The sequence below is a fragment of the Cataglyphis hispanica genome, chromosome 7, assembly GCF_021464435.1.
Source record: "Cataglyphis hispanica isolate Lineage 1 chromosome 7, ULB_Chis1_1.0, whole genome shotgun sequence".
In the NCBI taxonomy this organism is placed as follows: Eukaryota; Metazoa; Arthropoda; class Insecta; order Hymenoptera; family Formicidae; genus Cataglyphis; species Cataglyphis hispanica.
The window spans coordinates 3744010-3764501 of NC_065960.1; the positions used below are offsets into that span (position 1 = coordinate 3744010).

The 20492-nt window shown below is 33.9% G+C and overlaps 2 protein-coding genes across 4 annotated transcripts; both read right to left on the minus strand.

Moving 5' to 3' along the window:
• Positions 1-7055: 7055 nt before the first annotated feature.
• Positions 7056-8269, minus strand: LOC126851090 (uncharacterized protein F10E9.5-like). 2 transcript variants are annotated; one of them, XM_050594685.1, is made up of 3 exons: positions 7856-8269; positions 7574-7643; positions 7056-7480 (listed from the first exon to the last, which is right to left on the minus strand). In XM_050594685.1, exons 1-3 carry the CDS (start codon positions 8080-8082, stop codon positions 7139-7141), a joined length of 639 nt encoding a protein of 212 aa, XP_050450642.1. In that variant the 5' UTR covers positions 8083-8269; the 3' UTR covers positions 7056-7138. The 2 variants fall into 2 exon arrangements, with proteins under 2 accessions (XP_050450642.1, XP_050450641.1); XM_050594684.1 differs by having other exon boundaries at positions 7056-7643; positions 7856-8263.
• A 503-nt stretch (positions 8270-8772) lies between these two features.
• LOC126851192 (TBC1 domain family member 15) lies at positions 8773-13017 on the minus strand. Of its 2 annotated transcripts, none has more exons than XM_050594881.1 (9): positions 12788-13017; positions 12072-12164; positions 11483-11984; positions 11087-11266; positions 10806-10900; positions 10516-10714; positions 10210-10427; positions 9808-10122; positions 8773-9723 (listed from the first exon to the last, which is right to left on the minus strand). In XM_050594881.1, the coding sequence occupies exons 1-9, from the start codon at positions 12887-12889 to the stop codon at positions 9424-9426; spliced, it is 2004 nt and encodes a 667-aa protein (XP_050450838.1). In that variant the 5' UTR covers positions 12890-13017; the 3' UTR covers positions 8773-9423. The 2 variants fall into 2 exon arrangements, with proteins under 2 accessions (XP_050450838.1, XP_050450840.1); XM_050594883.1 differs by lacking the exon at positions 12788-13017 and adding an exon at positions 12323-12670.
• Positions 13018-20492: the final 7475 nt, after the last annotated feature.

The window sequence follows — 20492 nt, forward strand, 5'->3', positions numbered from 1 at the left end:
ATGATTCAAATTTCATCATCATTTACGCCGCATTGTTATCATAAATTTACATTTTGACAATATTCTACATGATGTTTATATCTTGCATTTTAATAGATTAAAAGCTGCCAAATATATTTTCAATGGCATATTAATTTTGATATTCTGTTACGAAACCAATTCTCTGATATTAATTGTATTATTGAAATATGATCGTACATGACATTTCACACTCGCCTATCATCCACGAATATATAATATAAATATGTATATGAATAAAATAATTTGTTATAGGGGAAAAATTTTTTACAAACGAAATCTTATAGATAACAATATACACTGTACATGTATATTATTAGTCTATATGTTTTTACATTGAAAACAACTGTGGAAATCATAATATTTATATTAGAGATAATAAATGTTGTTCTTATATCATTATTCAATAAGCATTATGCAAATAATATTATTAAATGTGATACAAATATTTTCTTTTCCTAAATTATAAATGCTTATCCAAAGTGCCAATATTTTTATCGATACAATGTCATTCTTAATACAAATGCAATCATGATTTCATTAAAAAATCTCAGTATACTGATGAAATATAAAATTCAAAATTTTTTTAATATTAGATATTAGACTATCCTCAATTACAATCTTGTTGAAATCCATGCCGAGCACGGCAATGAAAAGTTAACGAACGTTTATGGCGACAATTAGACGAGGTAATGAACACCGATCGGCAATCATCGTAGAACCGTCGCGAATCGGCAACTCGTTGCAACCGGCCATTACGACTATTCGCTAATATGTTCCGTTACGAAGTCGCCGAGGATCACGTCACGAGCAAGTGCTACTGTACGGCGGTTTGTTATTTCGTGATCAACTTATTGATAATCAGTGAATCACCGCGCTGGCGCGCAAAATTAGCTAAAAACGAAAGAAAGATCTATCGGTTCCGACGGCGACGAGGGCGACGATGACGACGACGACGACGACGGCGGCAGCCGGTCGGCCGCCGTGCAAAGACGCGACGTGCACCAAGGGTCGAGGACCCCTGGTGTCTCTCTTTCCTTTCTCTCTCTCACTCTCTCTCTCTCTCTCTCTCTCTCTCTCTCTCTTTCTCGTCTCTCTACCTGACTCTACGAGTAGGCAGATAAATCCGCCGCCTACTACTACTCGCTGCGGCGCGGACAATACGCTCGGGACGGTGCATCATCGTCCGTATTGTTTGCTCGGTCAACCGCTCGGCTTTTCTTGCAGGTGCTGGAAGCGGAGCGAGCGCGCGCACATCACGTAACATGACGACGCGTATATAATACCGCGGTGACACGTGAATATTTCCCGGAAATTAAGTCGTTTGTGTGCGGAAGTCATTTTCCACGTGGATTTCGCGCGTAGAAATAATGCGCGATTAGCGGGCGCTTTTAATTTTCGCAAAGATAACTTGAATTAGCAGTACTTAGCTTTAATGACGTTGGAATATGCGGATCGGGTTTCAAATTGTTTGCCAATTTCGCTTCGTGGACAAATCTGAGGAGAAAGATTCGGGAGGAGAGAGAACTCCTTTTCGATAAGTTGTCGGCGCGACTATATGTCCAGGATGGTAGCTCGATACATCGACAGACGGTCGGCAGCAAAAACACTTCTTTGTAATAATAATGACTTCCATCTGCAGCCAATGTGTATCATTTTTGGCATGATAGAAAGAAATGTGTTGCGTGTTGTCACGCTTGCCCGCATCCCTACGGCATCGAGACGAGAGAAATTGGCGCACCTGCGAATCTCTACATCGAGAGGAAAGCGAAGAGGTGTTCAGTACTACCGAACGATTCTTCATCGTACGACTGTTCTCAGAACGAGACTTCCTACCTCTTTCCCAATCCACCTCTTGCTCTCTTCTACTTATTATCTTACCTCTCCTAATTCTCGTCGTTCTCTTTTAGCTCGTTCGTTTTCGTTCTCTTCCAATTTCCTCTTTTCTCTATCTCTTCTTCGTCTCCTTCTTCTTCTAAGATCGAGCTCACGATGAAAATGCCATCGTCACCGTTGTGCACCTCGATTCCCCTCTTTTAGCGACGACGCACATTTCCACGAAATCGTTCCAGCGTACACCAATTTCGGCGTGGTGGCACGGTCGCTAGAAGAAAATTATAGAGTTCAGGGATAAAAGGTGGTAGCACGGGGGCAGAGGACGAGGACGCAAAGAGGAGGAAGGAACCGAAGTGGTCCGTGGATATAAGGGAAGAACCATGGTGCGATAATCTGAGACGAAAGAAAGGAAAGAGAAGACCGAGTTCTCGTCATTAAGCGAAATGATTGCCGCTCGCGAGGACCACCTACACCTGCAAAGAGGCGCCCCAAGGACGAGTGCACCCCAAGGATGCTGGACCGCCGCGCGCTTTTACAAGCATACGAATGGAACCCCGCAGTTTTGTCGACCCACTTCCGGCGAAGTCAATCAGCAAGCGTCGGCCGCCCAGAAAACGCTCCGATGCAACAGAATAGTATTTGAAAGATCAAAAACGAGCCGTCGTAATTATTCTCGAAAACGAGATAGATGTATTGCTAAATAACTAGTTAAAAAATTTACTCGTTATTTACTTTAGATTCTTATTCTACGTCTGAATAAGATTTCACGCGAAATATGATCGATTTTGCAAATGTCGGCAAATCGAAAGAGAGAGAAAGAGATGCTTTAAAATATAATTTAATTCTTCGTGATTTTTAATCGAGTATGGGATTAGAATTATTTCTAAAGCTGAAGAAATCAAATTATGCAAAGTCGCAAGAAGGAATACATGTGTTTAGCGAACATATAGGCACGATGACATTAGCAGACAAAGTCAGTGCACGATCGAGTTACGAGTTTCGAATGTCCGTCCATAGTCGTGACTACCTCTAGTATTTCGCGACGCTCGCTCGAATTTCGTAAAAATGCTATTTGATGGTGAGAAAAGGGGAGCCAAAACGATACTAAGTTTCACGCTATATCGATATCGTAATAATTTGCTATCTCATTTCCTTTCACTTGCAGAGAGATGGAAAAACTAAAAAAATATAAAAAATGCTCCTTAAAAAATATATTTTCAATCCTTCAAATTTGATTACATTTTTAAGTTAAAATCGTTTAAAATCGATCGATTGTTGTTCCTCTACGTCGTTCGAAAAATATTCTGAGAAATGTTCTAAATGGTCTAAGGAAGAGGTCATGTACAATATATGTTTTCATAATTCAATGCGGTAAAGAGTGCATTAAACACATGGACTAGTTCATTTTACAAAGAGAACATTCACACACAAACGTCACAAACATAATTTTTGTAAAGTTCCGTACATTTTAAGCAGCCCTTTCTATACTTTGCTCTGAAAAGAGTTAACAACCGTGGACACGTAACGCGCGTGTCTGGATGCGGCGGAAACCATGTGCAGGAAAAAGAGAAAGAAGTCGGGAATATTTTCTCACGACGATTCACAATTCACGCGATGCGCGGCATAAACGCGGGTAATGTCGCGGAATGGTAAAATGGCGTAAAATAGTAGCACCGAAGAAGACGATGAGGGCCTCGAGGCGAGAGAGGAGATCGAACACGCGGCGGAGAAAGAAAGGAGAGCGGCGGAGAGAGCAGGAGGATTTGTCGAGTCCGCGTTGGTTGTACGGAGAGGCGCCGAAAATTGGACTGGTGGGGGTGATGGAGACCAGCCGCATAATGACAGGGTGCCTCGCGCCAAGGTCCCGCTAACGAACCGGCCCAAAGGGTCCGGGCTAGGACACGACACTGTATTATTTTACCATTTCGGAGGTCGGAGGCATCATCAGAAATCATCGCCGAATCCATATAATCAGGAGACGGTTACGTGCAGCCATGATTTTTAAGAGCTGCACAGAAGGAGGATGGGAAACGAAGGGTGACGCAGGGAGAAGTGGGGGAAGTAGAGACCTAATAAGGCGAATGGTACCTCCACGTCATCTTCTTGTCCTCGGCATCCTTTCAGAGGATTTCGCGAACTTCTGCTCTCTCGATGCGGTTCTCTGATATGAACTTATAGTACTCATTGGGGCCGCGCGAAATTAATGACACGAACGATAAAAAGCAAGCTACCTCTCTGTCCGCCCTGTGAATCTTTTTCCATCCATGGTGACTCCATCTTGTACGGAGGTGGGCCTTAAAATCTCCCAATAAAATTACAAATGCACGGTAGGACGATTTTAGAGTGCGATGATGGCAGGGCGAAATTGCTCGCGAAAAAAAAAATAAATTCGAGAATCGTGCGCGATCTCTAGAAATTGACAAAACAGAGATTCCAAACACTTCGTTAAAACGATTTATTTTTCTCTCTTCTTTTCAAGAATGTATCGATAATTAAAGACAAATTGCTTTAAGAGTCTGTGTAATTGCAAAAATATACATACTCGACGATATTTAACAATTTTTACTTTTTTTTCTATATATTTTCTATATAACGAGCAAAAAAAATATAAACGTGTTGTATTGAAAAAAATGCAACGTTAAAAAATGCGATTTAGTAAAATGTCTATTCATAAATAATGGATGTATAAATATTAGACAATAATTAACGTATAATTATAATAGTTAAAGTGTTAGAATATATACATATATTTTTATAAAAATTAATATTTCGACCGATATTTTGTTCTCTAGTGTGTGTTATATTATTCTTGAATTAATTGAGATATTTATAGCAATTTATGAAAGCTTTCCGCAATGATCTTCATCGAAGTAAGAGGGTGAAAAATAAATTTAATGTACAAGTCACCAATATTATATTCCCCAGCACAAGATCGCAGTCGGGAACGAAGCAATGAAGTGCAATACGCGAGCACACTGTGAAAGTCGATCGATAAAGATCTAAATGAAAGTTGTAGAGGGAATATAAAGCGACTCTGCTGAGCGCAGCTACTTTGCGTAGGACCGACCGGTTTACCAGGAAAAGAGAAGAAGGACATTTTGCATGTTCTACACTGATTGGAAACTTGCCGTCTATAAGTCATAGCTTGTCGAATAAAAAGAAATAATATTGCACGATGTAAAAGCTGAACCAATCATATACCATGCATACACGTATCGTTATAATGATGACATTTATAGTCATCATGAAATAACGTTAAAATGATAATTGTTAATTTCATTCCATAACTCTCGTTACGTTGTTATATCTCCAGCTTTATTAAGTCTCAATTAGAGCGTACTTCGTTCCTGCCTGGAATAAATAATGTAGACAATCTTAATTTCTTTCACGTTTACATTTATCTTCGGAGGGAAAAAATAGAAAAAAAAAACATAGACTCGCGCGGATAGAATAATTTAGATTCGAAGGAAAAACCAAGATCCCGCGTTCGAATATTCCGTGGAAGTATAGTAGAGTTTCATTCGACACTTAAACGGGATATCGGCACCGCGACACGCGTTATTTCGATAATTAGGAGCTTTTTTCCTGACGAAGGTATCGTTGTCTCGAGTCTCACGGACTGGTTTGAGAATCTTATGGCCCATGTCCGCAGGTTCGGTCTACAGATAACGTACTGACGATCCTACTACAGAGGCGCGTCCTGCTCCGATCTATCTTCGATATATGGCGGAGCTGTCTCCCGTTTCCCCAAATTATCCGGCGGCATTTCGATGTCCCTTATCGAAATGTTTCGTGCACGCTCGAGAGCCTTTTAATCGCAACAAGTTGTCTCGATAAATTTAAATCTCATAAGTTTTCTCGCGAAACATTGACTAAATTGGTGCAGTTAAATTTTAAATACGTTAAATATACTTTCGACTTTGGTGTAAAATATTTGTATATATCGTGTACGAAGCGGTCTATTTTCGCGCAACGCTCGCGTTTCTCGAGGGCGTTGGGCACATTCTAGCAATGCCACGTTCAATCAACGACAAAAGAGACTGACTAGGAGGGAGCCTTGAATACTTAATTTCAACTACTTTACCTTTATCCATGCAGGAGTTACGGCCTTGATCTGTGCAGCGCACAGCTTTCCCGCCTCGTCGTGCACACGGTAAATCTACACTCTACGCGCCATGCAGTGCTACCAAAGGCACGAACACAATGCGCGGTAATTGAGTTACGCAGGCATGGTGCGAACTTCAGCGCAAACTTGACACGAACGATGAAATTGCAAGACTTTACACCGACCTGACGAATTTACGACGGAATGTTGCTGTAACAAGAATTTATATAGATAAATTGATTATTATTTTTTAATTTTTTCGGAAGATCATTGATAATCTAGTACATAATCAGCATTCTTAAGAGGTGCTTGATACAAAGTAAAATATGCATTTCCTTATATAAAATATTATCTAAAAATATTACAACAGTGTACTTTACATATATATGCATAAAATATAATTAACAGGTGCTTATACTCTCTTTTCATTAGATCTATTATAAGACTATTTCTTCGCGTCGCGCGCTTTTTCTCTTCTATACCATCTCATTTTTCTATGCACGTGTGCGTTCATACGTGTATGTAATGCAACTTCATGTGCATCGCGAAGCAATAATATTTTTTAAACTGTGATAGAGTTCCTAGATCAATTATTTCTGATTCAAGTAATAATAATGTAAGTATAATTGTGCCCCGTCGTTTTAAATGAGTAGCTATTAATTGCTTTCCTCCCCCGGCGTATTTCATTATGATGGGTGTCATTTATGGCCGCGCGCGATTGCTGCGCGACTCAAGCGAAACAACTTGATATTGTGCTTCCGTCGCGATTGGTTGAATCTAACACCTCTGCAAGTCTAATATATGTTATAATTTTATTCAAGGTTAGTAAATGCGAAAAAGTAAATGTTATATTATAATTTCTCAGAAGAAAATTTGAAAAATAATATATCTAAATTTTTTCTTTCTAATTTTGTAATCACCTATTTTTTTGTTACATACACTTGCAAAGACTTAGATGCTATTCGAATGCAGAAATGTTAAGGTGACTCCATCTCTTGGTCATCCCGTGTAATAACGGAGGAATGTTAGATTACAATGAGATGTAATTGGAAATGTAATTAAAAAAAAGATGGAAATAACAATTTAATTACATTAATGATGTATTAAAATAATATATTTTTTTTAAGTGTTCAAAATACATTAAACTTGAAAATAAAATACTAGATTAGCTTGATTATTTCAAGGTTTGAGAGGAATATTGGGCCAATATTGAGGATTAACAATATCTTTATATTTGTTTGTTGCATCTTGCAAAGCAGTTTCCATTGCTAATATTTTCGAACTATCATCACCATACAACAAGTCTGCTTCCTCTTTTCTTGTACGGATGCTTTCAGCGCTATCAATGATGGGAATTTCTTCTACAAGGTATTCCTTCTTATGCGCAATCTTATTAGGTTCTTGTTTTTGCTTCAATTGTCTTCTATGTCTCTCGCTTGTCTCAAAAAATTTTAGCATATCTTCAGTCACATTAAACTCAACATCTTCCATGTCTGAATTGCATTCTGTATAGTTGTCTTCCTGTGCATTTTTATTATTATTTTTTTTATAATGATTATTTTCCTGAATTATTACTGTATTAGGATAGGTACGATGCTGAGCTAAGAATCTCACTTTATTGCGCAGCATTTCATTCTCGTATTCAAGAGCAAGGCAGCGTGATCTCCACCAGGTTATACTATGTCTGTAAACAATTTATTAAACAATTAAATCTTTTGTAAAAAACTATAGTATCTTTCTCTCATTCTCTATATTTGATTTATAATTATTTTTCTGTAATGCAATCTTTTAAAATTTCTTTATAAATTTATCTTTATAAATTTATCTAAGAGAAAGAATTGCAAGAAAAAGAAAGAGAATGCAGAATAATTGTTTATAGTTACTTTATAAATCTACCTTTTTTGCCATTCCTGAGCTATTGCATAATTTTTCCAAAAAGTATCAGCCTGCATCGTGCTCGTTTCTAGTGTTTCTCGCGCTCCGAAAGCATTAATATATTCTGGCAACACTTCCCAACGCTTCGCGGATTTAACCTCAACTTTAATTCGCTCGTGCAGTCGTTTTCTCCTCACGTATCGCTTTTTCTTCCACTTTTTGCGTCGTTTTGTGGCAACAAATTCCATACCTCGAAAATAGACTAGTTTACAAAAATTCAGCTAATTTGTTACGTCAATTCCATTGTTTACATTCTCGTACGAACACAAACGCCATGATATCCATCGCGAAACGATGGAATCTGATCAAGCATTTGCTTATTTTATCAATTTGTTTGCTTTTAGAGAAATTTAGTACATCAAACTTTTGATATTGTGAGGAGGACGAGAGGAGGGAATGGATAGCTCTCTACAGAGAGAATCTATTTTTAATAAATTGATTTTGAAATATATCCTTATTTCAAAATGTAAAAACATTAATTTTTATATAAATGGAAACTTAGCTACTTTAATGCACATTTTTCTTTATACTCTATAATCTATACATTTTTTATATTATTTTATATATAGGAAAATAAAATCATATATTAATGTAAGCCAACAGTGTTAAACATTGTAAATTATTATTTTAAATCGAAATAAGTTGAAAAAGATAAACCAAAAAGCAACTCAAGATCAAGTTTCCAAAATTGACTAAGCATTCAAGATGATTTGTGAGGAAATCGAATTAGAGAGTTTTATAATATTATAATATATAACATTTTTTTCTAGTGCATACATCTTAATTTTTTGAACAAAGAACAAATTTCTTAAAATACCTCTTATATACCATCAATCCTTAATATTGATACAATGGCACAACATGAAATGAAAAAGATATTAAAGATTAAATAGATGATTTTTATTAGAAATATACAGTAATGTGTTGTGAGGTTTTATACAAATCTAAAAAAGAGACTAACTTAAGTGAAAATTATGCATATATAACACTTATCAAGATCTGAAGATATCTGTATCTTATTTCCAAAAATTGCATTTTACAGCCATTTACAGTGAGTCTTTGCACTGAAATATCTATACATATTTTGCACACACAAACACTATAATAATTGTCTCTCTTTTTGTCTCTCTATACAATAAACCTTATAAATATCTCAAAATTCAACACACTACTTAATCACCTCTGAGAATGTATCCATTACATTCATTTTTTCATGCTTTAGAATTTCAAGCTTATAATCACAATTGGTCAATCACAATAGTTAAAAAAAAATACTTCATTTATTATCAATCGAAAAAACCTAATTATTATGTTTATAAACGCGCTATTGTTGTTTGTGCTTTTTCAAAGTATTATTTATTTCTTATTTAATTTCGTTGAAAGCCGCGCATGGAAATTATTGTCACAACAATATTTTTGAAATAATATGTATAAGACCTCAAATAAAAACTGTAATAGATATTTGATTTTTCGAGAGACTTTCAATCAGTTTTCTATTAGTAAATCATTATAAAGCTCCAGTTCAGACCTCACATATATGTCGTGTTCAATCCACGTTCGAATGATACTTCATCATCTCCAAATTTAACATTGGCGCTATTTGAACTATTTCTCCTTGAATTATTAGCTCCATTAACTTGGACATTATTACTAGATGCCTCATCATCACTTTCATTCATCGATGTCATTTTATGCAATCGCTCCAATCCGATAATTACACGAACATCATCAGGAATCTGATCTTCCATAGCCATAAGCTGATGATAAATACCTTCTGCCTTAGAGATTGTCCAAGGTAATTCAATATGAAGTGACAAATCATTTATATGCTGTAAACAATAACATTATACTATTTTAGAATTTGATAGAGATAATAATCATTGTCATAAAAAAAAAAATGCTTTGAAAATTACCTTTAATATTTCAGTAAATCCATAATTGTTTTCTATTAAAATATTTTTTTCTGTGTCCAAAATAGCTGCGCATATAAGCAAATGAAAGTTTTTGCAAGGTAAATCTGTCCACAATATTTCCCATAATTTTAATATATCGATTGCGCTAAATTCTCGCTTAAAAAGTACCAACAACCATCGAAAGCAAAAAAACATATTGCCAGAATCATGTCTATTTAGATAATATGCCAATTGTGGTTCCGTAGTGCATAATAAAGTATGCAATTGGCATAATTGTGCTTTCATGCCTTTTTGATCCATCTCAAAGTTAGTGCTCTAGTTTAAGATTGAAATTGCATATACTTGCAAATATTGTATACTATTACGCATTGTATACTATTATGCAAAGGATATCAAACTCACCACTTTATCCATGAATCCAACAAAACACCAAAATGCATCAACCTCATTATCCATTAAAAATAAGATAGGACTAAGAAGGTCGCTCATACCTTGAACATATCCTAAATCAAAATTATACATTACATAGGTCATGAGTATGTCATACAGTTGTTCTAAATGAGGATTATTATCTCCTGCATAATAAGGATGTGTGCGGTCTGTTCTATTTACATCCTTCTCTGAAATAGAATTAAAAAATACAATACTTATTACAAAAAAAATGTAAAAAATAAAATTTTCATATAAATAGTAAATTAACTGCTTTACCTATCAAACTTTTTCGTTCCCTATAGTCGGAAAATCGACTCTCTTGCGCGGGCGTGAATGTACGCCATTGCAATTTCATTGTGAAATATTCATCAGTCTTTTTCCTCTTTAATTCTAATCTTTCATTATGCGTGGATTTCCATGGATAATAATTCAATAGAAATTTCCATACTTCAAAACGCAGTGATGGAAAAATACCCTAATGAAATGTCATATATATATCATAGAATTTGTTACACGTTATAAATAAAATATCAATATATCATTAAAAAAAAATATTGGGTATATACCCCGCGAAAGATGATTTCTTTGACAGCCTCTGGATTAATAATTCTTCCTTCTGAATCTTTATATTTCTCCCATTGTTCTTGTGTCAATGGTGCACCTGATAAAATTATTATAAACACTTATTTAAATATATATTTACTTAAATACATATATAATTATTACTTATTTAAATACATATGTAATTAAAAATTTATATGTAAGAATCCTATAGAGAGTATTGTGATCTACCTGTATTGTTACATAAATTAATTTTTTAATATTTATATATTACTATGTTATATACCACGCGGACATGGTGGTCGCGGAGGTAAATCCACTCCAACTCCAATTACTTCGTATTCTTCTCCAGATCCTTCTCCAGATACAGATACAGAAACACGTGGATGATGATCGATTGTAAGAGACTGATTTAATAAGTCGGCGACTGCCTCTTCAACAGGTCGCTTAACTGGCTCTTTATACACTATAATATAAGTATGTAAAATAATATTATTATGTAATATACATTTTGTATATATATATATATATATATATATATATATATATATATGTATGTATGTATGTATGTATGTATACATGTATGTGTCATATATAACACATGCCTATGAAAATACTACATCTACAGCAAATTATAATAATAATGCATTGATTTTAGCAGGATATAAATCTTTTCACTTACACCAAATATCTGCGAGTTTACTGAAAGCCTCCAGTGTTGTTTCATAAGGACGATTATGTAAATTTTTCACAAACTTCCATACATAATCAGAAGTATTTTCTTGAAATAGATCCAACTCTGCGAAGGACTTCTTCAACACAGTTTCTACTTCATCCAAAACAAGATACAAGTTCTTATCTGAACGTGATTTTACAAATTTAATAAATCCCTTCAATGAATTAACAAAACTTTCAGCATTACATAGCTGAAAGAAGGCAACATAGGTGGTACCATCTCTTTGCATAAATATAAGTTGTTGTCCACCATGATTCACACGAAATGACTTTAAATCAGAGAATAATATTTTAACAGTTCTCGTACGTCCAAGAGAGTCTGGACCTTCCGAGTTTGTTCGAGTTCTTCTTGTATGTGTGTCCACTAAGGACCACTCTGGATCTTGATCTTGACATTCTGATACAACAGAATCTTCTATAGGCTTCCATTCTATGCATTTGCCAAAACTCTACAATATAAAAGTGAGTTTTGTAGGATGTATCTATATATATATATACACATAAATAATATTAATCGCAATAATAAAAAATCTTACATATTGCACAATATTAAGTGTCCCTGAACTATGAACTTCATCTTCTCTAGCATTTGCTCCACGAAGTACAACGCCTGTATGGATGCAGAGATCCTAATATCAACAAAACAATAACATTGCCAAGTAAGAATTTGCAAACGATTACAATTGTATATTTTACGGTGCACCTACTCTGAATACTGATCTGCGTTAATAACGCGATAAATAAACATAATGGTTGACGATTACTGTACGTGATAGTGAATGCATACCATAATACTGTTTATAAACAAAATGTCAAAGATGTCAAATGTCAAATTATATTGTCAATTCCAAGAATTATTTACGTTGTCACGTGACTTTTTTGTATGATTCTTGCGAGACTCGCGATTACGAAAGAACGAACGAGTCACTCGAAATTTGTTTGTAGAACGCTAAAAGCAATCTAACCTCTTCGTCAAACTAAAAAAACACGAAACAATAGAGCATTCTTCGTACAAATCAAAGTAGATGCTTTTACGCGATTAATCGAATATCATATTCCGATATTCCCGCGATTATTTCCAATCCGTTGATTTTGGCGTGCAACACGCAATGGGATACATGTGGGCGGATGCATTCCGAGAACGTCATCTCTTCTACAATCACGATAGCGTAATCGAATTTCTTCTGACCGACGCATCGTCCTTCGGCAGGACCTCGCCCGATGACCATTTCCAGAAAAAAGGCCCGCTCACCTTTCCTTGTTCCGTGGGCTCGAACATCTCGGACTTCACGAATTCAATCGTCCTTATCGAAGTCAACTCACTGCACTCACTCTCATCACAACTATCCCACATCGCGACACTATCTCTGTCTCTGTTTTTTTCTCGCGTGTCGATTCCCTGTCTCCCTCGCACACACCGATATCGCTATTACTGCGCGGCTTTAATCTGCCTTGTCCATTGCTCTTTGCGAATTAAAATGGCAAGTATAGAGGGTGTATAGAAATTGAAAGAGAAAGTGCAGAAATAAAATACAAATTCATTCACTTTTCACATAAATGTATTGTAGACTAAAAAGATTTTATTGGATCAATTTCATCAGTTGATTAAAACGTACAAAATTTTTTTTTTTTTTTTTTCAATAATAAGAATATATTAAACATTTATTAACATATATTAACATGCGTCCAGGTTTGTAAAATAAATACAATTGCATATGTTGGTACAGTGTTATAAAATGTCGATCACTTTTGATTCTCCGTCTAACCAGACAAGGTTTAAAATTTAGACGCAGAGTGCGCCTGTATTATTAAGCGCGCTAAAGTGCACGTTAACACTCGTGACGAATATAAATATCATCCTATCTTCATTTCCCATCTTCGGGAAGATCTTGTTTTATATGCGCGATAACATATGCCAAACTAAGACATATATATGTATTTTTGTATAATATAATCTAATTAACAATTATATACAAGATTATTTTTCCTGAACGCCTGCATTATTGCAATCCGCTACATGTGCGTGCAGTGCAGGATGTTTGATGTTATAAATCAAGAAATATTGCGATTTTTTGACTGGAATTATAAAATTTGATTTTTCAGACGGCACATTTTGTGTTCACTCTATATATGTATATACACATTTCTCTTCTGTTTCAAATGATGGTTGAAACAATACAGTTGTATATGCGTATAAAAATATGTTCTTATATATATATATATATATATATATATATATATATATATATATATATATATATATAATCTATATGTTTCAATTTTATCAATTTTGAATAATATAAGATATATATAAAATGTTAATAATTTTTTCTCTTTTAATGTACATCCTAATATTTCTTAATTTTCTATATATATTTTTGTTTTTTTCTTTTTTGTTTTTGTTTACCTTACACAAATAAAACGCGTTTTATTTATTATTATATAATTTCATATTTCTAATCAGTCAATAAAGAAATACTAAATTATCATGTATGATAATCATGTCATGTCGTATATTATGAGACGTACGCATGTTTTTCTACATATATTTTGCGTAAAATCAGAGCAAAGAGCGAGAACTATTTGTTCTTTAAGAAATTATTTTTTTCTTGAAAGCGCTTCGATAAAACACGCATATTTTTTGCTTACTTTTGTCAGCATAATTTCAATAATAGCACAATGGAATATTACGACAAAATAGTAAATTTTTTCCTTTTATTTGATACAGTTTGATCGCATATGTTATAATATAAAATGCACATGACGTGTGATTTCGAAGAATAAATAGCGTTATAAATGTAATAATGAGATTCTTAAATGGACTTTTCTTCGATGGAAAAATTGCATCATAATTGAAACATAGTTTCTTTGTCAAGACTGACCAATGCACGTCTATCCCCTTCTCATTTCAATTTGAATGCAGCTCTAAGTACACTTGTACTAAGCGATGCATCTACTGATCTACCGCTCGCTCGTTACGTATCACTCGTTTATAGATATACGTATAATCTTCATATCTGATAATATTAATTCCGCAGATAATAAGAAATGTATAAACAACATGAATGAATAATTAATATTTAAAAAAAAGCCATTATTTTTGCATACGCAACAATATTGCATATATGTATAATCGCAATTGTAAAATTTGCATTTCTCATATTTTTTTCACAAATTATAATATAATCTTTGTCATAACTCTTTCTTCTTGTAAATAATATTTGAATGAATAAAATTAGGCATTGCATTTTATGATTTAATTATTAGAACTCTATTCATATAGTATATTTTTTATATAATATATATGTATGTACAAGAGATTATTATTGTTATAAAATATTATAAAAATAACAATATACATATTGTGCATATAAAATTTTTCAATCTCACAGATATAGAAGGAAGCTACATTTGTCAGTGTCTACATTCTCCATTTAAAACAAAGGTCTTTTCGTTTACATAATTGTCAATCGTGATATGTAAAATCGACACACAATAATCTATAGTTTCAACGCGCAAGGAAGAAAGGAAGGCTGTGCCGAGGCCATGTCTCTCGCAGCCCTTTGTATATTTACTAGAAGCAGAATAGAGAGCGCATATTCTCCTTTCACGGTCCAAGTGTTACGGGTGAGTGCAGTTGCACCGAGCGCCTGCAAGCTGAGTCACGGCCTCATCGGAACGTGACGAATTATTGGTCAACCAGATATCCACAAGTATAGATATTTATCCAAGATGCTGTAAAATTAAATATTATATAGCGGAATGGCGATCTTTGTATCTTTAGGAGAAAACTAGGGGGAGTCCATGTTTCTTTCTTGTCTTATAAAAACATGTATGAAATATGTATATAAAAAGTGTTCGATACGCAAAGATTAAGTAAGCCAATGATTTGCATAAGATTTATTTTAAAACTTTACCAATCATAGATTTATTTTATTCTCATACATTGAGTCATTTAATTATATTATAACGGATTGGAAAAGGATGAAAAATCAATAGCGAATTTTAGAAATATCTCTTTACACAATATAATTGAAAGACTTAAGCGTTACACTTTTTAAAAATATCTTCAAGCAATTTCAGTTATCGGGATATGATTAATAATTTATAACGGATTAGTAACGTCTCGAAACTGCGTATTTGCTGCAGCCTTCGAAAGATAATTAATAGCATGCGCTTCACGTCTTGAAAGCGCACTGACAGAAATTAGATCGCTCATTCTTGCGATCGGCAGCGGCTCATTGAACAATTGATGACCTGCGTGATGGAGAGAGGTGAGAAAATATCGAAAAAGAACAAAAGAATTACATTTACGTGCATTAATGCGCGCGGTTAACGATACGATAAGAAAACTGCGGCCATGCATCTCTCTTTTCTAGGCGTTCATAAACTTCGCATTCCTCAAGAAAGAATTACGAGTCCGCAGCAGCGGTTCGTAATTCGAAGTTGAAGGGAGAAGAGAGGAAGAGGGCATTTAAATAGAGTCGGCGAGAAGAGCGAGAGAAAAGTGATTCCGGCTGTGTACGTTTTCTTGGTATATAAAGGCGTTGCTACTTTGCGCCGCAAATTGAAACCTTCGCTCTCGCGCTGCGGGTTGTTCGATCAGGAAGTAATTATGGGGATATCGCGTTCCCGGGGGAACGAATAATTTTCTTAGCGGATTACGAACGCGACCCCGAAAGAATTTGCATTCGAAATGCACGGCTGAGCTTCTCATTGTACGATATCATGGCAAAAGCATCGGGCAGAAAATAAACGATTCAGAATTAAATACTTTATTCAATTCGATTCAGAATTAAATACTTTATTCAATTCGATTCAGAATTAAATATTTTATTCAATTCTAATCGATCTGCAAAATTTATATCGCAAATTTATTATATGCCCTGTGCGCTTTGTGTTTCAATAATATTTTGTATTTTGTTTTTAAATTAACAGAATGAAACGTTTACAATTCACGCGAGTATTTTCTCCTCTTTCTTCCCATTATCGCCACTTATCAACAATTAGCTGTTCTGAGAAAAAGTGCATTTAAGTAGGAGTTAACGAACGAAAGAATGTCGCGGTTCTTCTTTAATTTCGATGCATTTAATATATTACGGCTGCAGTTTGCTTATTGAAGTAATTTCTTCGTTAATTAAATATCAGACAAAACTTACGGTGCGCGACAAGTGGCTTGCAGCATTTTGTGAGTCAATCGCGCTAAGTATTCACGTCACCTGCAACACTTTATGCATAGAACAAAGGACCCTAAAATGTTTCATATTTTTGAGAAATGCCAGCTTTTTAAGGAAGATAAAACAATAAAATATAATTAAACAATTAAAAAATAAAATATAATTAAACAATTACTTTTAATATATAAATAAATAAATGATTATGTAAATAATTAATGTTAAGCAAAGATAATTTAATATTAGGAAATTATATTTATAATTAAATGCGTGTAGTACACTATTCTTAAAAAATTTAATTTAATAAATTGATAAATTGATAAATTAAAATTGTGATGTCTCCATAAAAATTTATCTCGATTGATTTCACATATTCATGTGACATGTTTATATATTTTTATGTTACACAAATTGCATTATATATTATAGATTTGATATTTAGATGAGAAATTTTGATGACACCTTCTAATGATAAATGGCTAAATATAAATGATTTTATTATGCAAAAAACTTGGTAAATGAACGCATAATTACGCGATAATATCTCTGATCTGTAACACCCACGCAAATGCGTTGCTCGTTTCGTGCGAGCAAATCGATCGATTCTGTACGTTCATTTTATTATCATATAAAACCATATCTCTACGGATATAATGAATAATCTGCATCACATTTATTTTACGAATAAAGAGATCGACGGACGTAACAAACCTTGAGATTGCTAGATCGGGGTCATTAGTCATGCATAATCAACATAAAAATTATCGTTGTGTAGTACACGTGTACTGGAAATAACTGACAACGATGAAGAACACAAATGGCGGAAGTACGAGGCATCAAAAAAGGCATCGGTGTAAATTTTAATCTTATGTCTCTGATGTATTCTGTAGATCTTTGACCATTCCTAATTTGTAAAACTTTCAAGACTTGGAAATTAATTATGTACCTCAGATCACTGAGTAACCACGTCATGAAAAATCACATTGTTAATTGCATTGCAGTGCTGTCAAAGTTTCAGTATATTGTCTGTATTAAAATATATGAAAGAATATAATGCCTTAAATATTTCTGATAATTCTGGCAATGTAATGTTTGAAAAGTACTCATTACTCCGTAAAAGAATTTTTTATCTGAATCTGCACAGTTCATATTTTGTACTTATGCGTGTATTTATGTGTTGAAGAACAAAAGAGAGTGGGCATTTTTCCAAACACAATTCAACATTATTCCATATTTCAATTAAATAGTTTTATATTTTAAAAATATATGTGAAATTTTTTACCAGATGTACTCTTACCAATATTTTATATCGCAGAATTAATTATTACTACTTGTTTCATACTGATGAGTTGTTCCTCATTTAAGATACATCAGAATTATAAATGTTGGAACATGGTTTGGCACATTCCCAGTATTATTAAAACATAGGAATATCTGTATTAGCTATCTCGGCACGTACGATCGTCATCTCGTCATCCGTATCTCAGGAAACACCTGAGGTTCTTAACACGTGTCCGGACTTATCCGCAGACAGATCGTGACGGCTTTATTGGCTCGCTCGAAAGACATACTTGAACTAAAAAAATATCTCCTTAAATAAAATAAATAGGCAAAATTATAGAAAAATTCTCCAACAAGTAATTTATAATTCTCGTATTAAAAGGAAATCAGAAAATCAATTCAAGTCATGACTCTTTTATATCTGCAATGTGTACACTTGTTTTATTTGCATTATTTTTTCTTGTTAAGCAAAACTTTGCAATAAAAAGTGATATAAATTTTTTTATTATTTTGTAGATAAAAGTGATACATATCCCACATTGAATCGTTTTAATTTTGCACCAGAATTTTTAAAAAGTGAAAATTCTAAATAATACGAATTGCTTTGTGAAAATCTAGCACTACTTTTTTTTGTCAGCTCGTTAGCGTAGGTTTTGTTTCGCATAGAACATAAGTCTTGTCTCTCGAGCAGAAAATTATTCATGAGAATTTTTTATCAAATTTATAAAATGTTAATTTAAAAACTACGTTTCATTTATTGACCGGTATTTGTCGCGTTTAACAAAAACTGAAGATTGTATGATAGAGGCAGCAAAAACTTTATTCTTAATCATACAGATGCAAAGTTTGCCAAGAAGAAGCAGGAAAATCTATAATAAGATAATTATAAAATATTCCACTTGCAGCTTGGAGACGTGACAAGTATGACGTGACAATAATCAAACGTTCGATGTTCAAAAGTCTAAGAAATATTAAAGAATAAAGTACAGAAGTCAAGATAATTCAGAGATAAGTAAAAAATTATAATAAATATTAAATAAATAGTATTTTAATTGATCTCTTATGTTTTTCTACTGTCAAAACAATTCTTCTTAGTTCTTGCAACTATCAGCAGCAGTTTTCAAATGCGTTAACTTTCAGCTATTATGTTTATTTATACTGACAGAAATAAAAGAAAACATCATAAAGTTTTGTGTTTTTTAAATTCTCTTTCTTCTCAAAGTTCTTTGAGAAGTATATATATGTATATCAAAGATATATTTTTCTATCGTATAGTTATCTAGAGGCAATAATTTTCAAGCCATGAAAGGTATATTAAAATAAATAAAAAAATCTATGGAATAAATAAAAACAGGAAAATCTGTGTATGTGATATGTTAAAATACATTTCTCTTTAACTGTCTACGATGTTTTTAGATTGTTCATCAAATTCTACATATGTCAATAAGGGAACCCCAATTGTTATTAACAAAATACATGTACTCCTACGTATGCTTCGACGAATGCAATAAACATCATATGTAATCAATCACGACATGATAGATCGACAGACTTGCGTCAGAGAACTGAACTCAAATTTTGATCCTCATTCACGAGTGCAAGTGTCCATCGAACGGGATTTCCGTCCTGTGCTTCTACATCCCTCTCTCTTGAATCTTCTCGTCGTTCGAGGATATCAGGCAAATAGCCTTTGGTACTGACCTCGGTGCAAACGTACTCGCGTCGGTGCAACTGCACTCGGTGAGTATCACCAACGAGTTCAGTGCTAGAGTATCGACCCATAGTAGCTCATGTCAGTTCTCTCCTTTCTCCTTCCTTCCTTTACCCTTCCTCTTCACTTGCCCGAGAAATTATAGTCTCCCACTCCTATTTTCTATCATCGTTCCGCTCGGTCCGCCCGCGCGCTCTTCGTCATGCTTTCCTAGAATACTCGCGGCGATTCGTAAGGTCCATATTCGCATAAACGTAGATAGAAATTCCGCTCGTACGGTACAACCTTGCTTTGTCGTGCATGCGCGTGAATCAACGTCGTACAACGAAGAAATAGCTCCCTGTGTAACATCTTTAAAGAGCCGAGAGACTTGTCCTTTAAATGTTACATTGAATTAACAAATCCATAAATCTATTTTATTCCTTTTATTTAATAATACAACAATGTCAAACATGTGCTATGACACTCTCTTTTTGTCATTTATACCCAAGTAATATTTTATATTTTATATAAAGTCTAAAATTTATAAATTATTTAAATAAAGTAATAAATTGGTAACATGGAATGATTACTTTGTTTCTTATATAAAGAATAATTATGTGAGCAAGTAATGAAAAATGATAAATCCGCTGTGTCATTATCCTGAATCATTGTGGTTACCAGAAAGTGTGCAACAGGAAACATTCCTTTACAATCACGTTTTTTTTTTCTTAATAACGGAATTTCATAGAGACAAAAAAATAATGACGTGTTTATAATTATATCACAATTTAATGATTAATATATCTAAA